The sequence below is a fragment of the Schistocerca americana genome, chromosome 3 (assembly GCF_021461395.2).
Source record: "Schistocerca americana isolate TAMUIC-IGC-003095 chromosome 3, iqSchAmer2.1, whole genome shotgun sequence".
Taxonomy (NCBI): Eukaryota; Metazoa; Arthropoda; class Insecta; order Orthoptera; family Acrididae; genus Schistocerca; species Schistocerca americana.
Window position 1 is genome coordinate 571,273,367 of NC_060121.1, and position 21,421 is coordinate 571,294,787.

Below are 21,421 nucleotides of genomic sequence, written 5' to 3' on the forward strand. Positions count from 1 at the left end.
AATGTAAGTATAGAGACACATTTGAAATTTACATACATATTATATTATGTCTTGTTAACTGGGGACGTAGAAACGACGGAGAGGCTCTGTCCCCGCCGCAGCTGCAGTGGTCCGCAACCCCACGACGACTACCGCAGTCCAATCCACCCCTCCGCCGCCCCACACCGAGCCCAGGGTTATCGTGCGGTTCGGCCCACGGTGGACCCCCCCCAGGGAACGTCTCACACCAGACGAGTGTAACCCCTATGGTCGTGTACGCGTACGTGGAGATCTTGTTTGCGCAGCAATCGCCGACATAGTGTACCTGAGGCGGAATAAGGGGAACCAGCCTCCATTTGCCGAGGCAGATGGAAAACCGCCTTCAAACCATCCACAGACTGGCCGGCTCACCTGACCTCGACACAAATCCGCCGGGCGGATTCGTGCCGGGGACCGGCGCTCCTTCCCGCCTGGAAAACCGTGAGTTAGGCCGCATGGCCAGCCAGGCGGGCAATCTACATACATACTTGAAGACTTAGTATTGATAACATATTAACCATCGTCCGAAAGGTCTCGTTAAGTGAATAATTTTGGTTCTCGGTGTTGCATATTAACGTGGTTCTCCAGCGTCTGTAACATTTCTTTGCTTAGAACTGTTTATGGAAAATCTGACCGAGAATGCTAATGAAGTTCGATAGTTTTGCTTCTGTGAAGAGTCTTAATTGTTAATCGTAAACAGCATCACTTATGGCTTGCTGAGGGTTCTGTTGAGAGGGTGTCCCTTGCAAAACGTTTTTACAAAAATCATTAAGGAGATATGAATGGCCTATCCCAGTAATGATAAATTAATTCGCGAGCGAATTTTCACAGTAACTACCTCATACAACTTAATGAAACTTTTGTAAATTACTTATACACGCTTCACCGAGCTAGGTGGCGCAGTTGTCAGCACATTAGGTTCTCATTCTGAAGGACGACGGTTTCGTGATTTTCCTAAATCGCTTCAGGCAAATGCCAGGATGATTCCCTTCAAAGAGCACGGCCGACTTCCTTCCCCGTCCTTCCCTAATCCGATGGGGCTGATGACCTTGCTGTCTGTTCTGTTTGGCTGAAGTATTTATTCTTGGAGTCAGGATAGAATTTTTTACTATCGTGCTTTTTATTACATATTCTTTAAATTTTTGTGAATTTTACTGAAAAGACATAAACCATGTCTGCCATTCTAGAGGCTGTTGTCATTAGGGTACGATGAACAAATTGCAAAAGTAAAGAGTCAATCTTCTGTAGTTCCTAATGAAACGGGTCATTTCTCTGAGAATTTTGTTTCCAAAAATTGCAATTACAAGTTAATTTAAATTAAAACTCATATTTTAATAGAAACAACAGGTAAAACGCGTCAACAGTGTAGTTTTTCTGTCTTCCACATTGTCTGAACGTATACTCATACTACTTTTGCCTCCTTTGACACTTTTTGGGCTTGTAGCTCAGTCTTGTCGACTCTTCCTTGGCCAGTCCTTCCTATATGGCTCACGTATTCGAACCAGTCTTCACTCTCAGATCTTCCAAGACTTTCAGGCTAGTAGTATTAAAAGTGATGGCATCATCACAGACATGCAGCTGGAATGTATGGCACCCCACAAACACGAGGGGCATTCAGTAAGTAATGCATCACTCCAGGAGGACTTGTATGCACACATGGTACCACTCTACTGGTCGAAGTCGGAGCCAAAACCTTGCTGCACCAATAACCTCCCCATCAACCACGAACTGCTCCCGTGTAGTGCATCCTTCACTGGGCCAAACAGACGGAAATCAGAAGGCGCGAGTCCTGAAATATAAACCATTAATTGTGAGACTGGAAGACAGAAAGGAGAATGTTACATATCAGTGAGATAACGCTAGCGTGACGGAAGCACTTTTGTGTTCATTCCCTGGCACGACATGTGCGGGACTTACATTGGTGCCTGGCCACCTTCAAACGATTCTCATCATCAAGCGTCGGACAAATGCTGCATTTTTCAGTAAAGAGAACAAACGCGGTTGTTCCAGGTTCCATCCATCTTCTTCGCGGATCCTGGTGATAAAGAGGTTTTGTCGCTCAAAATGGGCACCTAGATACTGTTTGTTAGCATGGCGTACGGGCTGGATCGCCGCAGAATTCCGACGTGTCTACAGAGCGTTACAGTTTTGATGATGCATTCTGTTCGGGATACCTAGAAGCCATAATTTGTAGGTAGAGACCATGCTAATCATTTTGACAACCGCAGGCCACTAAAAGGCAGACCTTTCATGCTTTACCTCCCACACTGGCAGCTGAACGATCCGAAGATATCACTGTGGTATATGCCGGTTCGGATTCGGCGGGCAACTTCTCGTGATGACAATCCTTCTTGCAGTAAAGTGACAAACAGCTGCTCATCTGTACTGAGAATTCTGCTTCACTATTACCCACATTACGCAGATGCAAAGGGCTTGGAAGAGCAGTTGAACGGAATGGACAGTGTCTTGAAAGGAGGGAATAAGATGAGCATCAACATCAACAAAAGCAAAACGAGGATATTGGAATGTAGTTGAATTAAATCGGATGATGCTGAGGGAATTAGATTAGGAAATGAGACACTTAAAGTGGTAAAGGAGTTTTGCTATTTGGGGAGCAAAATAACTGATGATGGTCGAGGTAGAAAGCATATAAAATGTAGACTGGCAATGGCAAGGAAAGCGTTTCTCAAGAAGAGAAATTTGTTAACATCGAGTATAGATTTAAGTGTCAGGAAGTCGTTTCTGAAAGTATTTGTATGGAGTGTAGCCATGTATGGAAGTGAAACATGGACGATAACTAGTTTGGACAAGAAGAGAATAGAAGCTTTCGAAATGTGGTGCTACAGAAGAATGCTGAAGATAAGGTGGGTAGATCACGTAACTAATGAGGAGATATTGAATGGAATTTGAGAGAAGAGAAATTTGTGACACAACGTGACTAGTAGTAGGAATCCCTTTGTAGGGCATATTCAGAGGCATCAAGGGATCACCAATTTAGTATTGGAGGGCAGCACGTAGGGTAAAAATTGTCGAGGGAGACCAAGAGATGAATACACTAAGCAGATTCAGAAGGATGTAGGCTGCAGTAGGTACTGGGAGATGAAGAAGCTTGCACAGGATAGAGTAGCATGGAGAGCTGCATCAAACCAGTCTCAGGACTGAAGACCGCAACAACAACAACGCGGATGGCTGCACATAGCGATTCACTGTGGCCAAAGGAGTGTCGAGAGAGAGTATTCCGAGCACATAAAAACTGTTTCATTCATAAGATTGGTGTAAAGCTTTGTTCAGCACTTTTCATCTTTTAGTGAAAGTCTGGTAATTGTCCAACGTGGTCTGAATACACCACATCAATATTAGAGTGGGTAGTAGTATGAAACTTGAATGATGCACTCAGTATTCGTCGATTTTCCATAAACATTGTACATGTGAGTGCCACCACTGTTACACGCTTCACTGTAGAAAGTTTATACTTTTCTTCTCCTTTTGTTGAATACTAAACTTATAATGCCACTGGCTATCTTTAAAATAACGATGTAGCTGATTGATGTCCTTGAACTATGTATCGTCGACATATGGTTGATGTTCATGTTAGTTAAAACTGCTACAAAATCCTGAACGGTCATCATAAAGACGATTTTACCGAATATTATGACAGAGGTTTTTTTTCTTATACTGACTTAATTTTCATAGAACGACACATCCTTATTCGACATTGCATTACTTGGAAACAGAATCCTAGGCAGTCAAACGATAATATGTCATAAAAATATTTAATTTTTGTGTACATTATAGTGAGGCTTACAGAGTAAACATTTCATCTCATGTCTCAGGAAGTTGTTAATTCTATATTTTTCTAGGCCTCTTCAGGATAAGGTTGAAGTGGAACGTTCTGGTGCCAGAAATCCATCCGCTCTGCGTCTTTGTTGTGAGCAAGGGAGAAGTTGGACTGCATCAGCATGTAGCTGCGAGTCACATTGTCGTACGGCTCCCAGATCACAGGATCCGCCTCCGGGGTTGGATTTCTGCGGAAACACAGGGGTGATGTGAATATACTGATCCTTAGGAAGGTGCTAAGTACAGCAAAAAAATACTTGTTTCTTCACTGCTTTTAAGCTTTATATTGTCTCTTACGTTTGCGACAATGATCCATCAAGTACAGATTTTGCACGTGTATTTACGTGGAGGCATTAAACAGAAAGAACAAACTTATGCACAGTCGCAGTGTGTGGTAACAAAAAAATTCGTAAGCAGGTAGCGAACTCAGAAATGCCACCATATATAGAGAGGAGGATAACACTGTTCGTAAGAATGACGTTGTGAAAAGTACTTCCTTTCTTGTTAGAACTAATGCTATAGGAAACGACGGGCAGTTAAACTGCCACGTACGAAATGACTATGTAGGTGGCGAGAACGTGGCATAACTGTGGTGTTGCATCATTTCTCGGCTTCTTAAATATTGCATAACCACACAAATACAGCGATGTCCGTAATACGACAATATCACGGCGTTTGATCAGTACCTTTTGGTGTTTGTTAGCCGTGTCGTCTCCTAAGTTAGTGTGGTTGCAATAGGTATTTCACTAAGATACTGTCAAGCGGTGCAACTCCCCAAAGTGTTAATTTTGAAATAGGCTGTGAAAAGTTAAGGTTTACTTGTTTTATCTAACATTGTCAGAAAGGAGAAAGTGAACAAATATTGATATCTCAATATTTGTACAACTGAAAGAATTTTGTTGTAATAATTATCTACATCGCGTACATTATAAAATATTAATTCATAACTGATTTCAGTTGACTAAACAACCATATTCACATCAATCATGGTAAAACATATGTTAACATTTAGCATACTGAAAATGCAGAATCGTCGATATAACTCCGTCTCTGTACAGCAACCCCACTGACCATGGCACTGAACTACTTGATTTTACCTTATTGTTTTATTCAGTATTTTGCTGAATGTGTTACTCATACGGACATACTCCCAGTTATATAGACGACGCCGTCATCACAGTTTTATTGAATTAGTGCTTTAGACAATTATAAAATAGTTAAGAAGTTGACGACAAGGAGTAGTTACTGCAATTTTTAGCAAAGAGCCGGAGCAGTATTTAATGACCTACTGCACTCTGCTCAGCTAAAAAGAAAGAGTGAAAAATATCTGAGAAATAATTATTTTAATCTGGTGACAGAAATAGAGAGGACTAATTGCATAGCTACATACCCATACTTAGCGAAGTTGGTCCAGTACCGAACCATATTCCTGCGCACTTGATCTTCTTCTGACTCTGGATCCAGGTTACATACGGTATCATCTCTCACAAAGAGCACGAATATGTCACCAGCGTGATTTACACCTGAAAGAGCAGGTGTATATTAAAACAGTCGTTAGTATATTGTTCATTTCATGTTAAACATATGTGGGAAATTGTTGATCTCGTTCTGAGATGGTTTACGAGTTTAGATTTTTTAATAAAGAAGTGAAATTATCATGCCATATTTCCATCTCTGGTAAAATCTTGTGTTGTCCCTACTCGCTACCATCATTTGTACGGTAATTCATACAGAATATTTACTGTTATCACTGTTGTCTCTTTTAAAGCAAGACAACATACATTTGTGTTCATAATCACGATTATTACCAAAGAATAGTTCTCGATGCCAATGGGTCTTACATTTTCCTTTTGAGGGTGAATTACCAGTTTGAGAGTTCTCAGGAAATACATGAGGAATGTGCCAATGGTTTAAAATTCACTTACTATTGTTTTATTGCTGTACTTGACCAACGTGTAATTCTGGAATCCTCCTTAAGAATGATTAATTTATCGAAAAATGCATTTAGGTTAATAGAGATCCATGAAAACACGCGGGTCTTAACGATAATGCTTTCTCCAATAGATTCCTTGGGAGAAATACAAAATGTGACGCAGTGATACAGATAGAAGGTATACCGGGTAACGGACTTATCCGTGTACTTTGTCCCTTCACCCTACAAATAGAATGTAGCTCTCAAGTCGCATCAAGACGTCTACATCTACACCTACACTTATACTCCGCAAGCCACCCAACGGTGTGTGGCGGAGGGCACTTTACGTGCCACTGTCATTACCTCCCTTTCCTGTTCCAGTCGCGTATGGTTCGCGGGAAGAACGACTGCCGGGAAGCCTCCGTTCGCGCTCGAATCTCTCTATTTTACATTCGTGATCTCCTCGGGAGGTATAAGTAGGGGGAAGCAATATATTCGATACCTCATCCAGAAACGCACCCTCTCGAAACCTGGCGAGCAAGCTACACCGCGATGCAGAGCGCCTCTCTTGCAGAGTCTGCCACTTGAGTTTGTTAAACATCTCCGTAACGCTATTACGCTTATCAAATAACCCTGTGACGAAACGCGCTGCTCTTCTTTGGATCTTCTCTATCTCCTCTGTCAACCCGACCTGGTACGGGTCCCGCACTAGTGAGCAATACTCAAGTATAGGTCGAACGAGTGTTTTGTAAGCCACCTCCTTTGTTGATGCACTACATTTTCTAAGGACTCTCCCTATGAGTCTCAACCTGGCACCCGCCTTGCCAACAATTAATTTTATATGATCATTCCACTTCAAATGGTTTCGTTCGATTACTCCCAGATATTTTACAGAAGTAACTGCTACCAGTGTTTGTTCAGCTATCATATAATCATACAATAAAGGATCCTTCCTTCTATGTATTCGCAATACATTACATTTGTCTATGTTAAGGGTCAGTTGCCACTCCCTGCACCAAGTGCCTATCCGATGCAGATCTTTCTGCATTTCACTGCAATTTTCTGATGCTGCAACTTCTCTGTATACTACAGCATCATCCGCGAAAAGCCGCATGGAACTTCCGACACTATCTACTAGGTCATTTATATATATTGTGAAAAGCAATGGTCCCATAAAACTCCCCTGTGGCACGCCAGAGGTTACGTACAGCATGGCTGGCCATAATGGTTCCCAGTGCTTGACACATGCCCTGCAGACCATTCTGTAGTGTTTAGGGCAGAAGTTCTTCTGTCTAGAGGATCCTGCAAAGTTTTTATCAGGTTTGGGAAGCGAAGCTGTTGATTCTTCAAGGTGACACCTTCACGATGTAGGTACTCCTTCACCGGGTCAGCATTGTCGGATATTTCCATCCACTGGACTGAAATCTAGTACCAATAGCTGCACATACTGTTGCAGTATTTTGATCCTATGGACTTCAACCGTGACTTTTTTACAGGAAGAACGTAAGAGGTGTACACGCTCCTTAAATGATTGCATAGAAACTGAAACTGACTACGATATTGGACGTTTGCTCTCGTGTATTAGCAAAATACCTGATTTATCTACAACGTCAGTAAATTTTGTAAATTAGTTGTTACCAGATTTAAAAAAATCAGCAATGTATGGAGCGCTCTTTCTAATATTAGACTAGTGTATGTATATTGTGATTCACAATTGTTTTGACAGTGCCATTAACGCAACAAGAGGAAGACTTCTCTTTTATGAAAGAAAATATATCGTCTACAACATACTCCGCAAGCCACCTAATGGTATGTGGCGGAGGGTACTTTCGGTACCACTATCTGATCCCTCCAACCCTGTTCCATTCGCGAATAGTGCGTGGGAAGAATGATTGTCAGTAAACATCTGTACTGGCTCTAATTTCTCTAATTTTCTCCTCGTGGTCAATACGCGAGATGTATGTTGGGAGAGGTAATATGCTGTCCGTCTTCTCCTGACAATGCTGTCCCGAAATTTCAATAGTAAATCTCTCCGTGATGCACAACGCCTCTCTTGTAACGTATGCCAGTGGAGTTTGCTTAGCGTCTCCGTAACGCTCTCTCGCCAGCTAAACGATACCGTAACGAAACGCGCCACTCTTCGTTGGATCTTCTCTATCTTCTCTATCAGTCCTACCTGATAGGGATCCCAGATGGATGAACAGTACTCAAGAATCGGGCGAACAAGCGCCTAATAAGCCACTTCTTTCGTGGATGAGTTACGTTTCTTTAAGTTTGTTCCGATGAATCTGAGTCTGGTATCTGCTTTTACCACATTTATGCGGTCATTCCACTTAGGGTCGCTGTGGATAGTTACGCTTAGATATTTTACGGCAGACGCTGTCTTGAGCTGTTTGTCATCAATAGTGTAGCTGTAGATTAGTGGATTTCTTTTTCTATGTATGCGCAGTTTGTTGCATTTATATACGTTCAGGGTCAACTGCCAGAGCCTGCACCATTCATCAGTTCTCTGCAGGTCATTCTGCAAATTCTTACTCTTTTCTGGAGTTGTTACTTTGGTATAGACAACTGAATCATCTGCGAATGGTCTTAGAGCTTCCGATGCTTTCTACTAGATCATTTATATATATTGTAAACAGCAACGTTTCTTTCACACTTCCCTGTGGTACTCCGGATACTACCTTTACATCTGTCGATTTTGTTCCGTTACGAGCGACGTGTTGAGTTCTATCTTCAAGAAAGTCTTGAATCCAATCGCAAGGGTGCTCCGATACTCCGTAAGCTCGTATTTTTTTCATTAAACGGCAATGCGGGACAGTGTCCAATGCCTTACTGAAATCAAGGAACCCGGCATCAATCTGAGAGCTGTTGTCTACTGCGCTGTGGATCTCATGGAGGAAAAAAGCGAGCTGAGTTTCGCTGGATCTCTGTTTGCGGAAACCATGTCGATTTCTATGGAAGAGATGTTCATTTTCAAATAAAACCTTATATATCTTGAGCATAAAACATGCTCCATAATTCTACAACAGACTGACGTCCAACGATATACACTATGTGATCAAAAGTATCCGGACACCTCCAAAAACATATGTTTTTCATATCAGGTGCATTGTGCTGCCACCTACTGCCTGGTACTCCACATCAGCGACCTCAGTAGTCATTAGACATCGTGAGAGAGCAAAATAGGGCGCTCCGCAGAACTCGTGGACATCGAACGTGGTCAGGTGATTGGATGCCATTTGTGTCATACGTCTGTAGGCGAGATTTCCACACTCCTAAACATCCCTAGGTCCACTGTTGCCGATGTGATATTGAAGTAGAACGTGGAGGGACACGTACAGCACAAAAGCGTACAGGGCGACCTAGTCTGTTGACTGATAGAGACGGCCGACAGTTGAAGAGGGTCGTCATGTGTATTAGGCAGACATGTATCCAGGCTATCACACAGGAATTCCGAACTGCTTCAGGATCCACTGCAAGTACTATGACAGTTAGGCGGGAGGTGAGCAAACTAGGATTTCATGGTCGAGCGGCTGCTCATAAGACACACATCACGCCGGTAAATGCCAAACGACACCTTGCTTGGTGTAAGGAGCGTAAATACTGGACGACTGAACAGTGGGAAAACGTTGTGTGGAGTGACCAATCACGGTACACAATGCGGCGATCCGATGGGTTTGGCGAATGCCCGGTGAACGTCATCTGCCAGTGTGTGTAGTGCCAACAGTAAAATTGGGATGCGATGGTATTAAGGTGTGGTCGTGTTTTTCGTGGAGGGGGCTTGCACCCCTTGTTGCACAGCCCTACATTAATGTTTAAAGCATCTTCTTGCTTCCCAGTGTTGAAGAGCAATTCGGGGATGATCTTTCAACACGATCGAGCACCTGCTCATAATGCACGGCCTGTGGCGGAGTGGCTACACGACAATAACATCGCTGCAATGGACTGGCCTGCACAGAGTCCTGACCTGAATATTGTAGAACACGTTTGGGGGTGTTTTGGAACGTCGGCTTCGTGCCAGGCCTCACCGACAGACATCGATGCGTCTTCTTAGTGCAGCACTCCGTGAAGGATGGACTGCCATTCCCCAAGAAACCTTCCAGTACCTGATTGAATATATGGCTGCGAGAGTGGAAGCTGCCATCAAGGCTAAACGTGGACCAACACTTGTAAATGATTTTCAGCCAGGTGTTCAAATGGCTCTGAGCACTATGGGATTTAACGTCTGAGGTCATCAGTCCCCTAGAATTGAGAACTACTTAAATCTAACTAACCTAAGGACATCACATACATCCATGCCCGAGGCAGGATTCGAACCTGCGACCGTAGCGGTCGCGTGCTTCCAGACTGTAGCGCTTAGAACCGCTCGGCCACCCCGGCCAGCCAGCCAGGTGTCCGGATACTTTTGATCACATAGTGCAGGTCTCTAATTGTGTGGATCTGTGTTATGGCGTTTCTTAGAAACGGGAATGACCTGCTGTTTTTCCCAATCGTTACGTACCTTTCGTTGCTCAAGCGATCTACGATAAATTACTGATAGAGAGGGAGCAAATTCTTTTTCATAATCTATATAGAATCTTACAGGTATTTCATCTGGTACCGACGCCTTTCCACAACTAAGCGATTGCAGCTGCTTTTCAATACCGCGATCGGTTATCTCAATATCTGCCATTTCGACGTTCGTACGACGATTGAAAGGAGGGACAGTGTTACGATCTTCCGCGGTGAAGCAACTTCGGAAGACCGAATTCAGTATTTCGGCCTTCTCTCTGTTATCTTCCGTTTCGGTGCCGTTGTGGTCGCTGAGAGAATGAATAGGTGATTTTGACATACTATTAAAATCTCTGGAACCTGGATCCGTAGTACAGAGCAGATCAGTTTGTGGAAATGGGCCTAAATCAGTTGCTGTTAGTTGCACAAACATACAGACTTTATTTTGCTAAAACACTTAATCACACATGCCCTTTAGAATTCAGAAACAATACGGCTGAAGACCACAACACGAGTCATTAAAATTGCCTTAAGTAATACACACGGCTGAAGGCCTCAGTTACAAAATAGAAGAACTGAGGGCTTAAAGCCTAGATAAGAAGAATTTCAGCAAGAAAGTTTTAAAAGGTTTTAAACAAATGACCTTCCAAATTTTAATTTAAGACGGCTGAAGGCCTTATCTTGAAGCATTTCACGTAGAAGTTCGGCTGAAGGCCACATAATGAACATTAAAACAAACTAAATTAATACACGACTGAAGGCCTCGCACAGTACTTGAGTCTAAAAGAAAATCACAATCCAAAACAACAGAACACTGGTGCTCAGAAGTGTTCCAAGGGTCGGCCTGGGAAGGTAACTCTAGGGTAAGCTTAGGTGTGACAGGCAGCCAAGCGTAATACTAAATAATCGGATGGCAACCCGACCCAGGGACGGCTGGAGAACCGACCAACAACCTAATGAGCACGACAACGATAAATATCAGCCGAGGACGAAGATACCAGCGACACTACGTCTTCAATATTGGCGTCTAAAAAGAGCCAAAGCACAATAATCACTCAGAAATATGAACAACACCAAAGGCTGTCGAACTACACGCGGTACGGACAGCATCAACACGGCGAGGAAAAACACACTGCGGAACGCTATGCTAATAACCCTGCCGCGGAGACTTCCTCGCTGCTCTGTCCCAACTGACCGACTGCCTACTCCAGTACGCAGACAGCATTAACATAACTGCTCAGTCGAAATTACACAAGCTAGACACAGTTCCACGAAAACACTTCCACAATAACTCGAACAATCTGTAAAAGCAACCACTGTGGAACAACAGGGCGAATGACACGTCGACACACGCAGAGAACCCCGAAGCGGTCGGCGACCAACCGAACGACCAACCAAGGCCGTCCCCACGCAAGTCATGTGTGCCGGCGAGGGTAGGGCGAGTCATGGCTGTCCGGACCTCACTGCTGCTCCCGCCCCTACTCAACTCGATGTCCTTTCGGAGCTCGGAGACACGGCGACCTGGGCATATTGGCTCGGACCCAATCATGCAGAGGGAACACTTGCCCATTGGATACCCGACATCTCTGCCCAAGGAAGGAACCGACCCACGTGCGGCAAAATGACCAACTGACGAGGCCCAGAAACGGTCAAAAGACCAGATACACGTCGCCGATGAGACGACCGACCGAACGACCAACACATTATGTGCTGTGTGATTTGCGGCATCCTCGATACATTTCGCTTCTCTGAAACCGTTCTGCAGAGCATTCATACCAATTATCTGTCTGTGACCCCTCAAGCGGCGACACAGAAACGTACCGTTTCCGTGCTGCAACAATTTGCAAACATGTTGATAACGTGACCACTTTCTCAAGTGATTGATTAGGCGTGACCCAGTACATCACTTGTTTTGCATTCCCACTCATTAGTAAGCAAAAAAATTGCTCGTCTACTCGTTGACAGGTTGTCTTCAACGTGAGGCAAGACGGCCTCTTCCAGTTCGGATGTGTGGCGTCTGCTTGGAACACCACAGCCCGCTAACGGTGAAGGTAACCTTTCTCGAAGCCGTTGTGTAATTGTGGCGAAAAGAGTATGCGATGGAGCCGAACGTTGTGGAGAACGGTTTTGATAAAGGCGATGAGCAGCTCTTCCATTACAGTGAGCTTCGCCATTCAGAAGGATAAGTCGATGTACTCCGCAAACGTGTACTCAATCGTGTTTCTCTGACACTCAAAGACACGCGAATGAAGCTCGAACCAGGCCAGAGACGTAGGATGGACGTCAAATGACATCAGCTGCGGCAACATAACCATGTATAGGCACAATAAGTAAAATTTCATTTGATGCTCGGCTTGGTGTTGTAATTGCCAGCAGAGTAGCGGTGTACCTAGGCCCAGTATGTATCTGAGGGTTTGAAATTGGCCAGTATGTATCAGAGGGTTTGAAACTAATAACTGTAACTACTTTGTCGACTTATAGTGTATCTACTGATCAGCCAGAACATTATGATTATCGATCTACTATCGATATAAATCCGTCCAGGCGATACCAGTCTCAGCTGGCGAGGAATGACTGCTAGTCATTGCAAGCACTATCAGTGAGCGTGTTGACCGTGCGTAGAACGGGGAAGGCTCGCGATCTATCTGAGTTTGACCGAGGGCAGATTGTGAAAGTCCGGAGGCTCGACACGAGCATTTCGGAAACTGAACGACTTCTCGGGTGTTCGAGGAATGCTGTGGTGAGTGTCTTCAACACGTGGCGAAACCTAGCTGAAAACACGTCCAACGTCGTGGGATTGAGCGGCCACCCCTCGTTACAGATGTCGAAGGTCTTAGGCTGGGCAGACTGGTAAAACAGGACAGGCGGCGAACTGTCGCGAAACTAACACCAGACTTTAATGCTGAGCAGAGTACGAGTGTGTCTGAACGTAGTGCAGCGAACACTTCTAATAACGATGGACCTCCACAGTCGATGACCCATGCAGGTGCAAATATTAACAGCACAACATAGGCAACTACGATTGAAATGTGCTCGTGACAATCGGCACTGGACGTTGGCGCAGTGGCAGAGCGTTACATGGTCTAATGAATCCCGATATCTTCTTCATCATGCCGATGGGAGGGCGCGAATCCGTCGTCCTCCAGGGGAACAGCTCCTTGACGACTGTACTACGGGAAGGACCAACCCTCAATTACAAATCCATGAAGATACCCACGACATCCAAGGAAACCGTCTCCGGTCTAGGCATCCTCTACTGAAGACCGCACAGGCTCTGCACCAATCCAACTTTAAAATAAATGACCGATGGAAAGAGGAATGGGAGAGAAGAACAGCAGTAAACTGCCACAGTATGCCATGCATCTTTAGTAAACCAAAAGAATTTGATTGCCCTCGCAAAATTTGGTCAACTCTTAATCGCATCAGAACCAACTGTGGGAGATGCACCGACTCCTTACACAGATGGGGTAAACTTCCTTCGGCCGCTTGCGACTGTGGCGCTGAGAGACAGACAGTCAAACACATCGTGCAGGAATGCCCACAGGATTTCCTAATGGCGACCCAAGAGGCAATCGACTATATATTATCTAAGCTGGACGTCTGCTTGTGATTGCTCTTCTGTGAGTGTAAATTTACAATTGGTGGTGTCCTTATATACAAACTGTTATTTATTGTTCTGTTTATACATATGTGATTTTTTTAAGTCGTGTTGTTTCTGTAATTTTTACTGTGATGTTATGAGCCATACGCTAAATAAATAAATATGGGAAGGAGACAAGCTGGCGGCGGCTCGAGGAACGTTTACCTGGGCATCTGTGGGTCCAGTGGAGCTCGTGCAAGGCACCATGACGGCCAAGGAGTATCGTACACTGTTTGCAGTCCACGTACGCCCCTTCATGACCATCATGAGTTGGTTGGTTGTTTCGGGGAAGGAGACCAGACAGCGAGGTCATCGGTCTCATCGGATTAGGGAAGGACGGGGAATGAAGTCGGCCGTGCCCTTTGAAAGGAACCATCCCGGCATTTGCCTGGAGCGATTTAGGGAAATCACGGAAAACCTAAATCACAATGGCCGGACGCGGGATTCAACCGTCGTCCTCCCGAATGTGAGTCCAGTGTCTAACCACTGCGCCACCTCGCTCGGTACCATCATGAGTCCCGACGGCAGTGGCATCTTTCAAAAAATGTTGTGCCATGTCACAACGCCAGGAGTTTGATGGTGTGGTTCAAGGAACACAGTGGCGATTTTCAATTGATGTTCTGGCCCCATAACTGACCTGATCTGAATACGATCGAACACATCTGGGATGTGGTTGAGTGTGCGTCTGAGCCCATCGCCGCCTCTCCCCGGAATTACCGCGACTTAGGTGACTTATGTGTGCAGATGTGGTGCGAGCTCCCTTCAGCGACCTACCAAGGCCTCATTGCTTCCACGCCACGACGTGTCGCCGTTGTTATGCGTGCCAAAGGTGGGCATGCCGGCTATTAGGTAGATGATCACAATACTCCGGCTGATCAGTATTGTTCCTTCGTGTGCGACTAAACAAATCAACACGACCCTTAATGTGTATTCCCTACTGGATAGTAATATGTCGATTTCGGAATACTGTCGCGGCATCAGCCGCAGGCAGGACGTTGCAACCAACCAAGGGATGTGCGTGATCGCCACTGACGAAATGCGGGAGCTGGGTGCTAAAGCAGTATTGGAGGAGCACTCTGGAACACAGCAGTCTACCGCGGCTGTGGCCTGGGTTACACTATACCGTGGCGCGACGCCGCTTTTCCTCAGTTGCCATCTACGTGATGGGAGGCAGACTCCTGTCACAGCACACCCAGGACCGCCGCATACATGTGCCCCTACCGCTCAGCCATTAGCAGCACTCGTGTTTGGATTTTCGAATTGCACCGTCGTCATGATAATCTTCACAGGAGTCCTCAGTCCAACGTTTGGCGAAGCCCCTAAGATCTCACTGAGAACTGTAATGAACTATGCAAAGTCGATGGTCTTCGGGCTGCCAGCGAGACTTCGGACGTCGAACTGATGCCACTGACAGGAGGCGTTTCCCTGAGTGTCGTCATCTGATAGTCTGGCCGACTGCAGCGGCCTTGGGTACATCATGGAGCATCTGCTAGGCCCTGTCTATCCCGCATGCTGTCTCTCTACACCGCTACAAAACAAACAGATGTCCAGCGTCAGCAAGGTCACGCACACTGTCAGTCATTTCATGCTGAGGCAGCACACCGCCTGATTCCTTGGCGCCAACATCGATTAATCGTATGGAACGCGCTTAATAAACAATATTGTTACTGAGTGAGCGTTTCTCACTCCGCTCTCGCTGCGGTAGTGAAAGACCGCTACCCACAGATCCTACACAAACCACTCAGGGGCAAAAGTGGCCATCCTGGCTGGAAATGGTGTTGGTGTTTACTGCCACTCTGCGGCGCCGTTATACTATGTAAGAAAACTGCTATTAGGTTTTGGACGGAATTTAAAGATGAGTGCGACTGCTCTCACTTTTAGCAACCATTAATTCTATGACATTGCTTTCGCAGCAAAGAGATACGTTTATGTTAAGTGCGTTATTTTCTTTGTACTCACCCCACTGCGTAGATTCGACGATATCCCCGCGGTAGTCGAATACATAATAGAACACTGGTGTGTCACTCAGCTCGGCCACTGTCCTCACCAGCGTGTCTGTTGGCTCGAAAGACCTCATGTCGTTGTCGAACTATAAGAAAAAATGTGATTTGGCTGTTGATTGTTACTGTTGCTGCTGTAGTCTTATAATATATGGATCGAGCTGTGATATATCACACTAGTTTCAAAGATGACTGTACCAACCATTATGTGAATCAAAAAAGTAAGAAAAAATTTCTTTTACAAAGTACGGTCCCTTTTTTGGGAAATTATGCAGTTCTATTTTTTCGGTACAATTTATCAACTTGATTTGTTCTGTAACAGCTTCCTGTACACCTTCTTAGGTAACGATCATCGGTTTCCTCTTCCAAAACGTAAATGGATAAATTTATTTGCCACTAACAGACTCCACCTCGTGTCAAGTTTATCCATCAAACATTTATTCAACAACTGACTTCAATAATTATTTCCTACATTACCTTTTTACTCAGTCAATATATGTTTTTCCAGTGATAGATGTACCGAGTGATCAAAAAGTCAGTATAAATTTGAAAACTGACTTTTTGATCACCTGGTACCTTTTACATTTTTTTCACCGCCGCATTAATCTAAACATACTGTTTCCCACACAACTTTAATTATAAACAATTATATCAGTGCAGCTTCCAGTGTCAAACATTCTGTGTGTAGGCCTTTAAAGTCTTTTCCTCTAAAGGAGATTACTACACACAACTGTTTCTTTTTTTGTGTTAAGCATAACTTCCTTTTGTACATTCATTATTGATATTTAAATTTTATAAACCTTGTGTTTAAGATCTCTCCTTGTATTGTATTCTCACACAGTACTATAACGCAAACAAATTGCAGTTTCACTGTCAAGGGTTCTTCTAAATAACATTCAGATCTATTTTCCCAATTCTTTTCTTCAGTAACAGACAAAATTTGAATTCCGGTACGAGTGGTTTACTGTTTCGGAACATAACTATCAAACAATAATTTTATAACTTTTCTTTATTCTTTTTGATATATTAAAGCTGCGAACATGTTCGGCAAAGAAGGTACTGAACAATAGTTCTCTCATTTAGCTCATTGGCCATAATATTATCTTTGGAATTTGACACTCTCTGAAAAGTCTTTGAAGTATTTCCGAGGTATGAAAACCACTGACACCAGACTGAAATTCTTTCTAAAGAATTCTTCCTTAGACTAACACTTCATACTATTGAGTCTCTGTTTCTGCATTTTTTATTTTAGTTTCCTATTTAACTTCATTTGGCTAGTATCCAAATGTATAACTATGCTGGACGTGATTAATGGTGGCATAAGTGACCGTTTACGCACAGCACGTTAATTCGAATCTTCACATGTAGGTTAGTGTATCTTGGTCTGTTCGGAAGGTAAGTTCTTGCAATTTTAGAGGATTGTGTTTATTTCAGCGTCTCAAATCCGTTGCAGTATTATCTTTTTTCATTCTTCCCAATTCCTGTCTCGTTCCTAACTATTCTTACCAATAACAACCAAAATTATTTTACTATTTGTGTAACTTAAGTTCGACGAAGTCTGAACTAAATTTCGAAGCTTGAGATACTGTCCAGAAAAAAAAAGTTTTATATCTGCATTTTGGTATTAACCGGAGGTTTACATAGCAGACCAGACACGTCGTCAGCTCTGTTTGTACTGAGACTTGAGTTAGAAATCATGATGCTCTAACAATAAATTTGTTCAAGAAACATCCAGGCAACGGATAAATGCTGAAAACGTGAAGAGAGGTAGTAAACTGTAGAAACACTGTGTACTGTGTAGTACGTTTCAAAGATTGTGTGTATTGTGCATTAAACCGGGAACCTAGAAACGACGAAGATGCTTCGTCCCTCCATAACCCTCAGTTGTTCACAACCCCACAGCAGGTCACAGTAGTCCACCCACCCCATCGCCGTCCCACACCGAACCCAGGGTTATTGTGTGGTTCGGCCCTTCGGCCCTCAGTCCCCCCCCCCCCCCACCCCCCCACCCCGCGGGAATAACAGATGTGTGTAACCCCAAATGATTGCGTGGTATGCGTGGTAGAGTAATTATGGTGTACGTGTACGTGTACGTGGAGATAGCGTTCGCGCAGCAATCGCCGACATAGTGCAACTGAGGCGGAGTTAGGGGAACCGGCCCGCATTCGCCGAGGCAGATGGAAAACCGTCTTAAAAACCATCCACAGGCTGGCCGGCACACCGGACTTTGACACTAATCCGCCGGGCGGATTCGTGCCGGCGATCGGCAAGCCGTCCCGCTCGGGAAGCAGCGTTTATGGAAATGTTGTTGGAGCGACTAGTATGAGGAACACTGACAGAGGAATGGTCCAATGCAACATGTCGAAAGCTACCAAGAAATATTTCACACAGAAAGAGTACACTGAAAGAAAAGCACAGTCAAAATTTTAGCTACAAGCATTTAAGAAACGTTAAAGATACTCACTTTTGTCTCACGAAGAACCATTTACAATGGCGATTTGTACGACCCTTCCTACCCAGCGCGCGATCGGCGAATAAGCAGAGGCAGCCGTGACATGTGAACGTAGCGCCTTGTAGTGCGAAGTTCAAAGTGCAAGCACGCAAATCGCATATCGACGCATTTAAACCACACCGAACATGCCTCAAATTGCTAATTTTTTGTATAACTTGCAGTTCATATCGACAGCTGGACTGTTGGAGAACGGAAAGAAGACCGAGCCAGTGTATAACGTAAAATTGCAGTCGTCTTGCGGGACTTCAATTTGTTGACGTTAATTATTTTATAACTGTTCCTGTAGCACAGTTCTTATTATAATTTTTGAATAATTTATCTCTTACTGACGATGAAACGCTTTCTTTCTTATTCCCTGTAATCTTCGCAAAAATGTGACTGTCTATTGGATGACAAAACAAACATTTTCCTACACTAGGTACCCCTGAAAAAACATGAATGCAGTCAGAGACTTCACAGTAATTACTAGCTTTATCTATACAGGGCTGGAATGGGGCAAGAAATCGTCATGGCCGTTGTTCTGCAGATTGTGCTGCGTACAAAACAGACTTGATCAAATTCGACAAATGCGATGATGCAAATTGACAATGCAGAAAAAACTAAAGTTTAATACTGTTCTTCTGATAAACGTGAAATGACAAAGTGCTATCGGAAATTATATTGTCTTAAAATTTTCTGAAAAATGCTTTATAATGTCGAAAAATTAATTTATTGAGAGACTGAATCTCTTCACCATCCGTCTAAAGACCGATGTGATATTATGTCCAGGACAAGAGTCGAACAAAAGCAACGAAATATTTTCTGCAAATGGTAAGAAGACGTTCCGGACGTACCATTATTCTCTCGTTTTTTTCAGATTTTTCCACGTGTATTACAAGATTTTTGCAAGTAAACAGTCTTTTTTTTCATTTTTCTCCTAATTAACCTTGATATTTCTGGAGGTAGATATAAAACTGCGAGACAGTAATCCATCGATACCACTGCCATTGTTGTATACGAATGTATCATAGCATTCATGGACTGCACAGGCGACTGATTATTTTTTTCTTTTTCCTCTGCTCGAAATGATGAAGTGCTGTCTGTACTCAGTTCTTGTGCGGAACGTGACTGATTGGCTTTACACACAGCATTTTTGGGGATAAGAAGCAGCTTCGTTTTCCAAACAGCTACGAATTTTTCTGTAGTATTACCTGTTCATGACATTCCTTTATGTTTACTTAAGGTAACAATCGTAATTTGGGACTTCCTTTTTGTATAAATTCCTGATTCTGTTTAACAAGGTGGAACTGGCCTGAAATGTTCATATCAACTGTGATTCGGAGCCCCCCACTCTCGTACATCTCCTTTGCAACAGTGCACTGGTGCTCACGAGCAGTTCTAAATCTTTCGAAAAGTTTTTCTTTCGTACGTTTGCGAGTTTCATTTTGTTGGATATTTCGTAGTTTTTGTAAATCTTTCTTCCATTTATAGAATTCATGTTCAGTTTTTACGAAATGTTGCTGGCTATGCGAACTGTTTACGTTTAAACACTTCCTCCCCGCTCTGTTCAACAAAAAAGTTATCTTCTTTATTTCGTCACTGGAAACTATTACTGCAAGTGCTTACTTTCGGCTTGGACGGTAGTCTATTTTTGTTCTGGACTTTCATTAGCGCAGCAGTCATAGTTCGGGCTACAATTAACAGAATGGTTTGAGTTATTTCCAGTTTTTTCTAATATTCGTCTTTCCACAATATATATCGAAATATCGACAACATTCGAGAGTATGTTCAAGAAATTAACTAATAAATAACCAATATGTAGATATCTAGGAGAAGTAGCCGATTTCGATTGCACACAAAGGTTTTCCTATTTCATCTTTGCGAGATTGGAAACATTAATTGGATTCCACGTTACTGCGAAGTTCTGGAACCTCCTCAAAGACAGATGCTATTAGCGGCACTGCTAATAATTATGAATATTTAAACGAGTTGTGATTTCTAGTGAATAGTAACTGTGTACAATTGTGCCAAACTATCAACAAAAACTGAAATTCGGTTTACAAATTACATTTGCGTCCACCGAGTGTGATGGTGCAGTGGTTAACACACTGGACTCGCATTTGAGAGGACGAGGATTCAAACCTGCGTCTGGCCATCCTGATTTAGGTTTTCCGTGATTTCCTTAAATCGCTTCAGGCGAATGCCGGTATGGTTCTTTTGAAAGGGCATTGCCTACTTCCTTCTCCATCCTTCCCTAATCCTAGGGACCGATGGCCTCCCTGTTTGGTCCCATCCCCAAATCAACCAACCAACCAACTAACGCGCCATCAATCAAATGTACGAGTTTACCCACCGTGTTGCGCACTTGTAACAAATACTTGCAATGTGTCTTAGCAGCCAACATTTTGACAGTGTGTTTCTATTGGTGTATTCTTCCTGTACATAAACTTTTTGGGCAAGTTTCGACATGTCAGATCGGACCGTTCCCTTGTGAGTCACATGCGACTGATAAGACTAAATGCATGACTATAATATACACACGATTGACAACCAACACTCCAGTTTTGAACGAACCCGATAGAAACCAATAGTCCAGTTTTGAACGAATCTTAAAGAAAAGGACGATTCATTTGACGTCTGATCCTTCGAAATGCGTTTTCCTATATAAAATCCAAATCTTGACTTACATCTAATATATAAATATTAATACTCGTTTGTTTCTTTATTCGTCTTTCGTGCGCTCCGATATCATTCATTCGATAAGAAACTCTGATGAGTTGTAGTGCACATGCCTGCGAAAGTTTATGTAGGGCTAAGAACCACCTAAACCTTGTACATATGAGGGTGAATAGATGTCATAGAAAATTAACTCAGGAACGTCTGGAACAAATGCAAAAAAAAGTATATACATCCTATTGTTTGTAAAATTATCTGTATAAAAATATTTTTTGGAGCAATATACCGTAAGCAAGCTCAGAGGTGAGGTGGTAGTGAGAAGAGATGCTGACGGATACTGGTTTCAGATCCGCTAG

The 21,421-nt window shown here is 43.5% G+C and overlaps 1 protein-coding gene across 1 annotated transcript in view; it reads right to left on the reverse strand.

Moving 5' to 3' along the window:
• Positions 1–3,777: 3,777 nt before the first annotated feature.
• Positions 3,778–21,421, reverse strand: part of LOC124606874 (juvenile hormone esterase-like) — a 122,870-nt gene continuing 105,226 nt past the window's right edge. The window contains exons 8-10 of the mRNA XM_047138966.1: positions 15,858–15,987; positions 5,246–5,378; positions 3,778–4,043 (exon numbers count right to left, since the gene is read on the reverse strand). Of these exons, the coding sequence (XP_046994922.1) occupies positions 3,875–4,043; positions 5,246–5,378; positions 15,858–15,987 (432 nt within the window). The 3' untranslated portion in view covers positions 3,778–3,874. The remainder of the gene's footprint in view (positions 4,044–5,245; positions 5,379–15,857; positions 15,988–21,421) is intronic.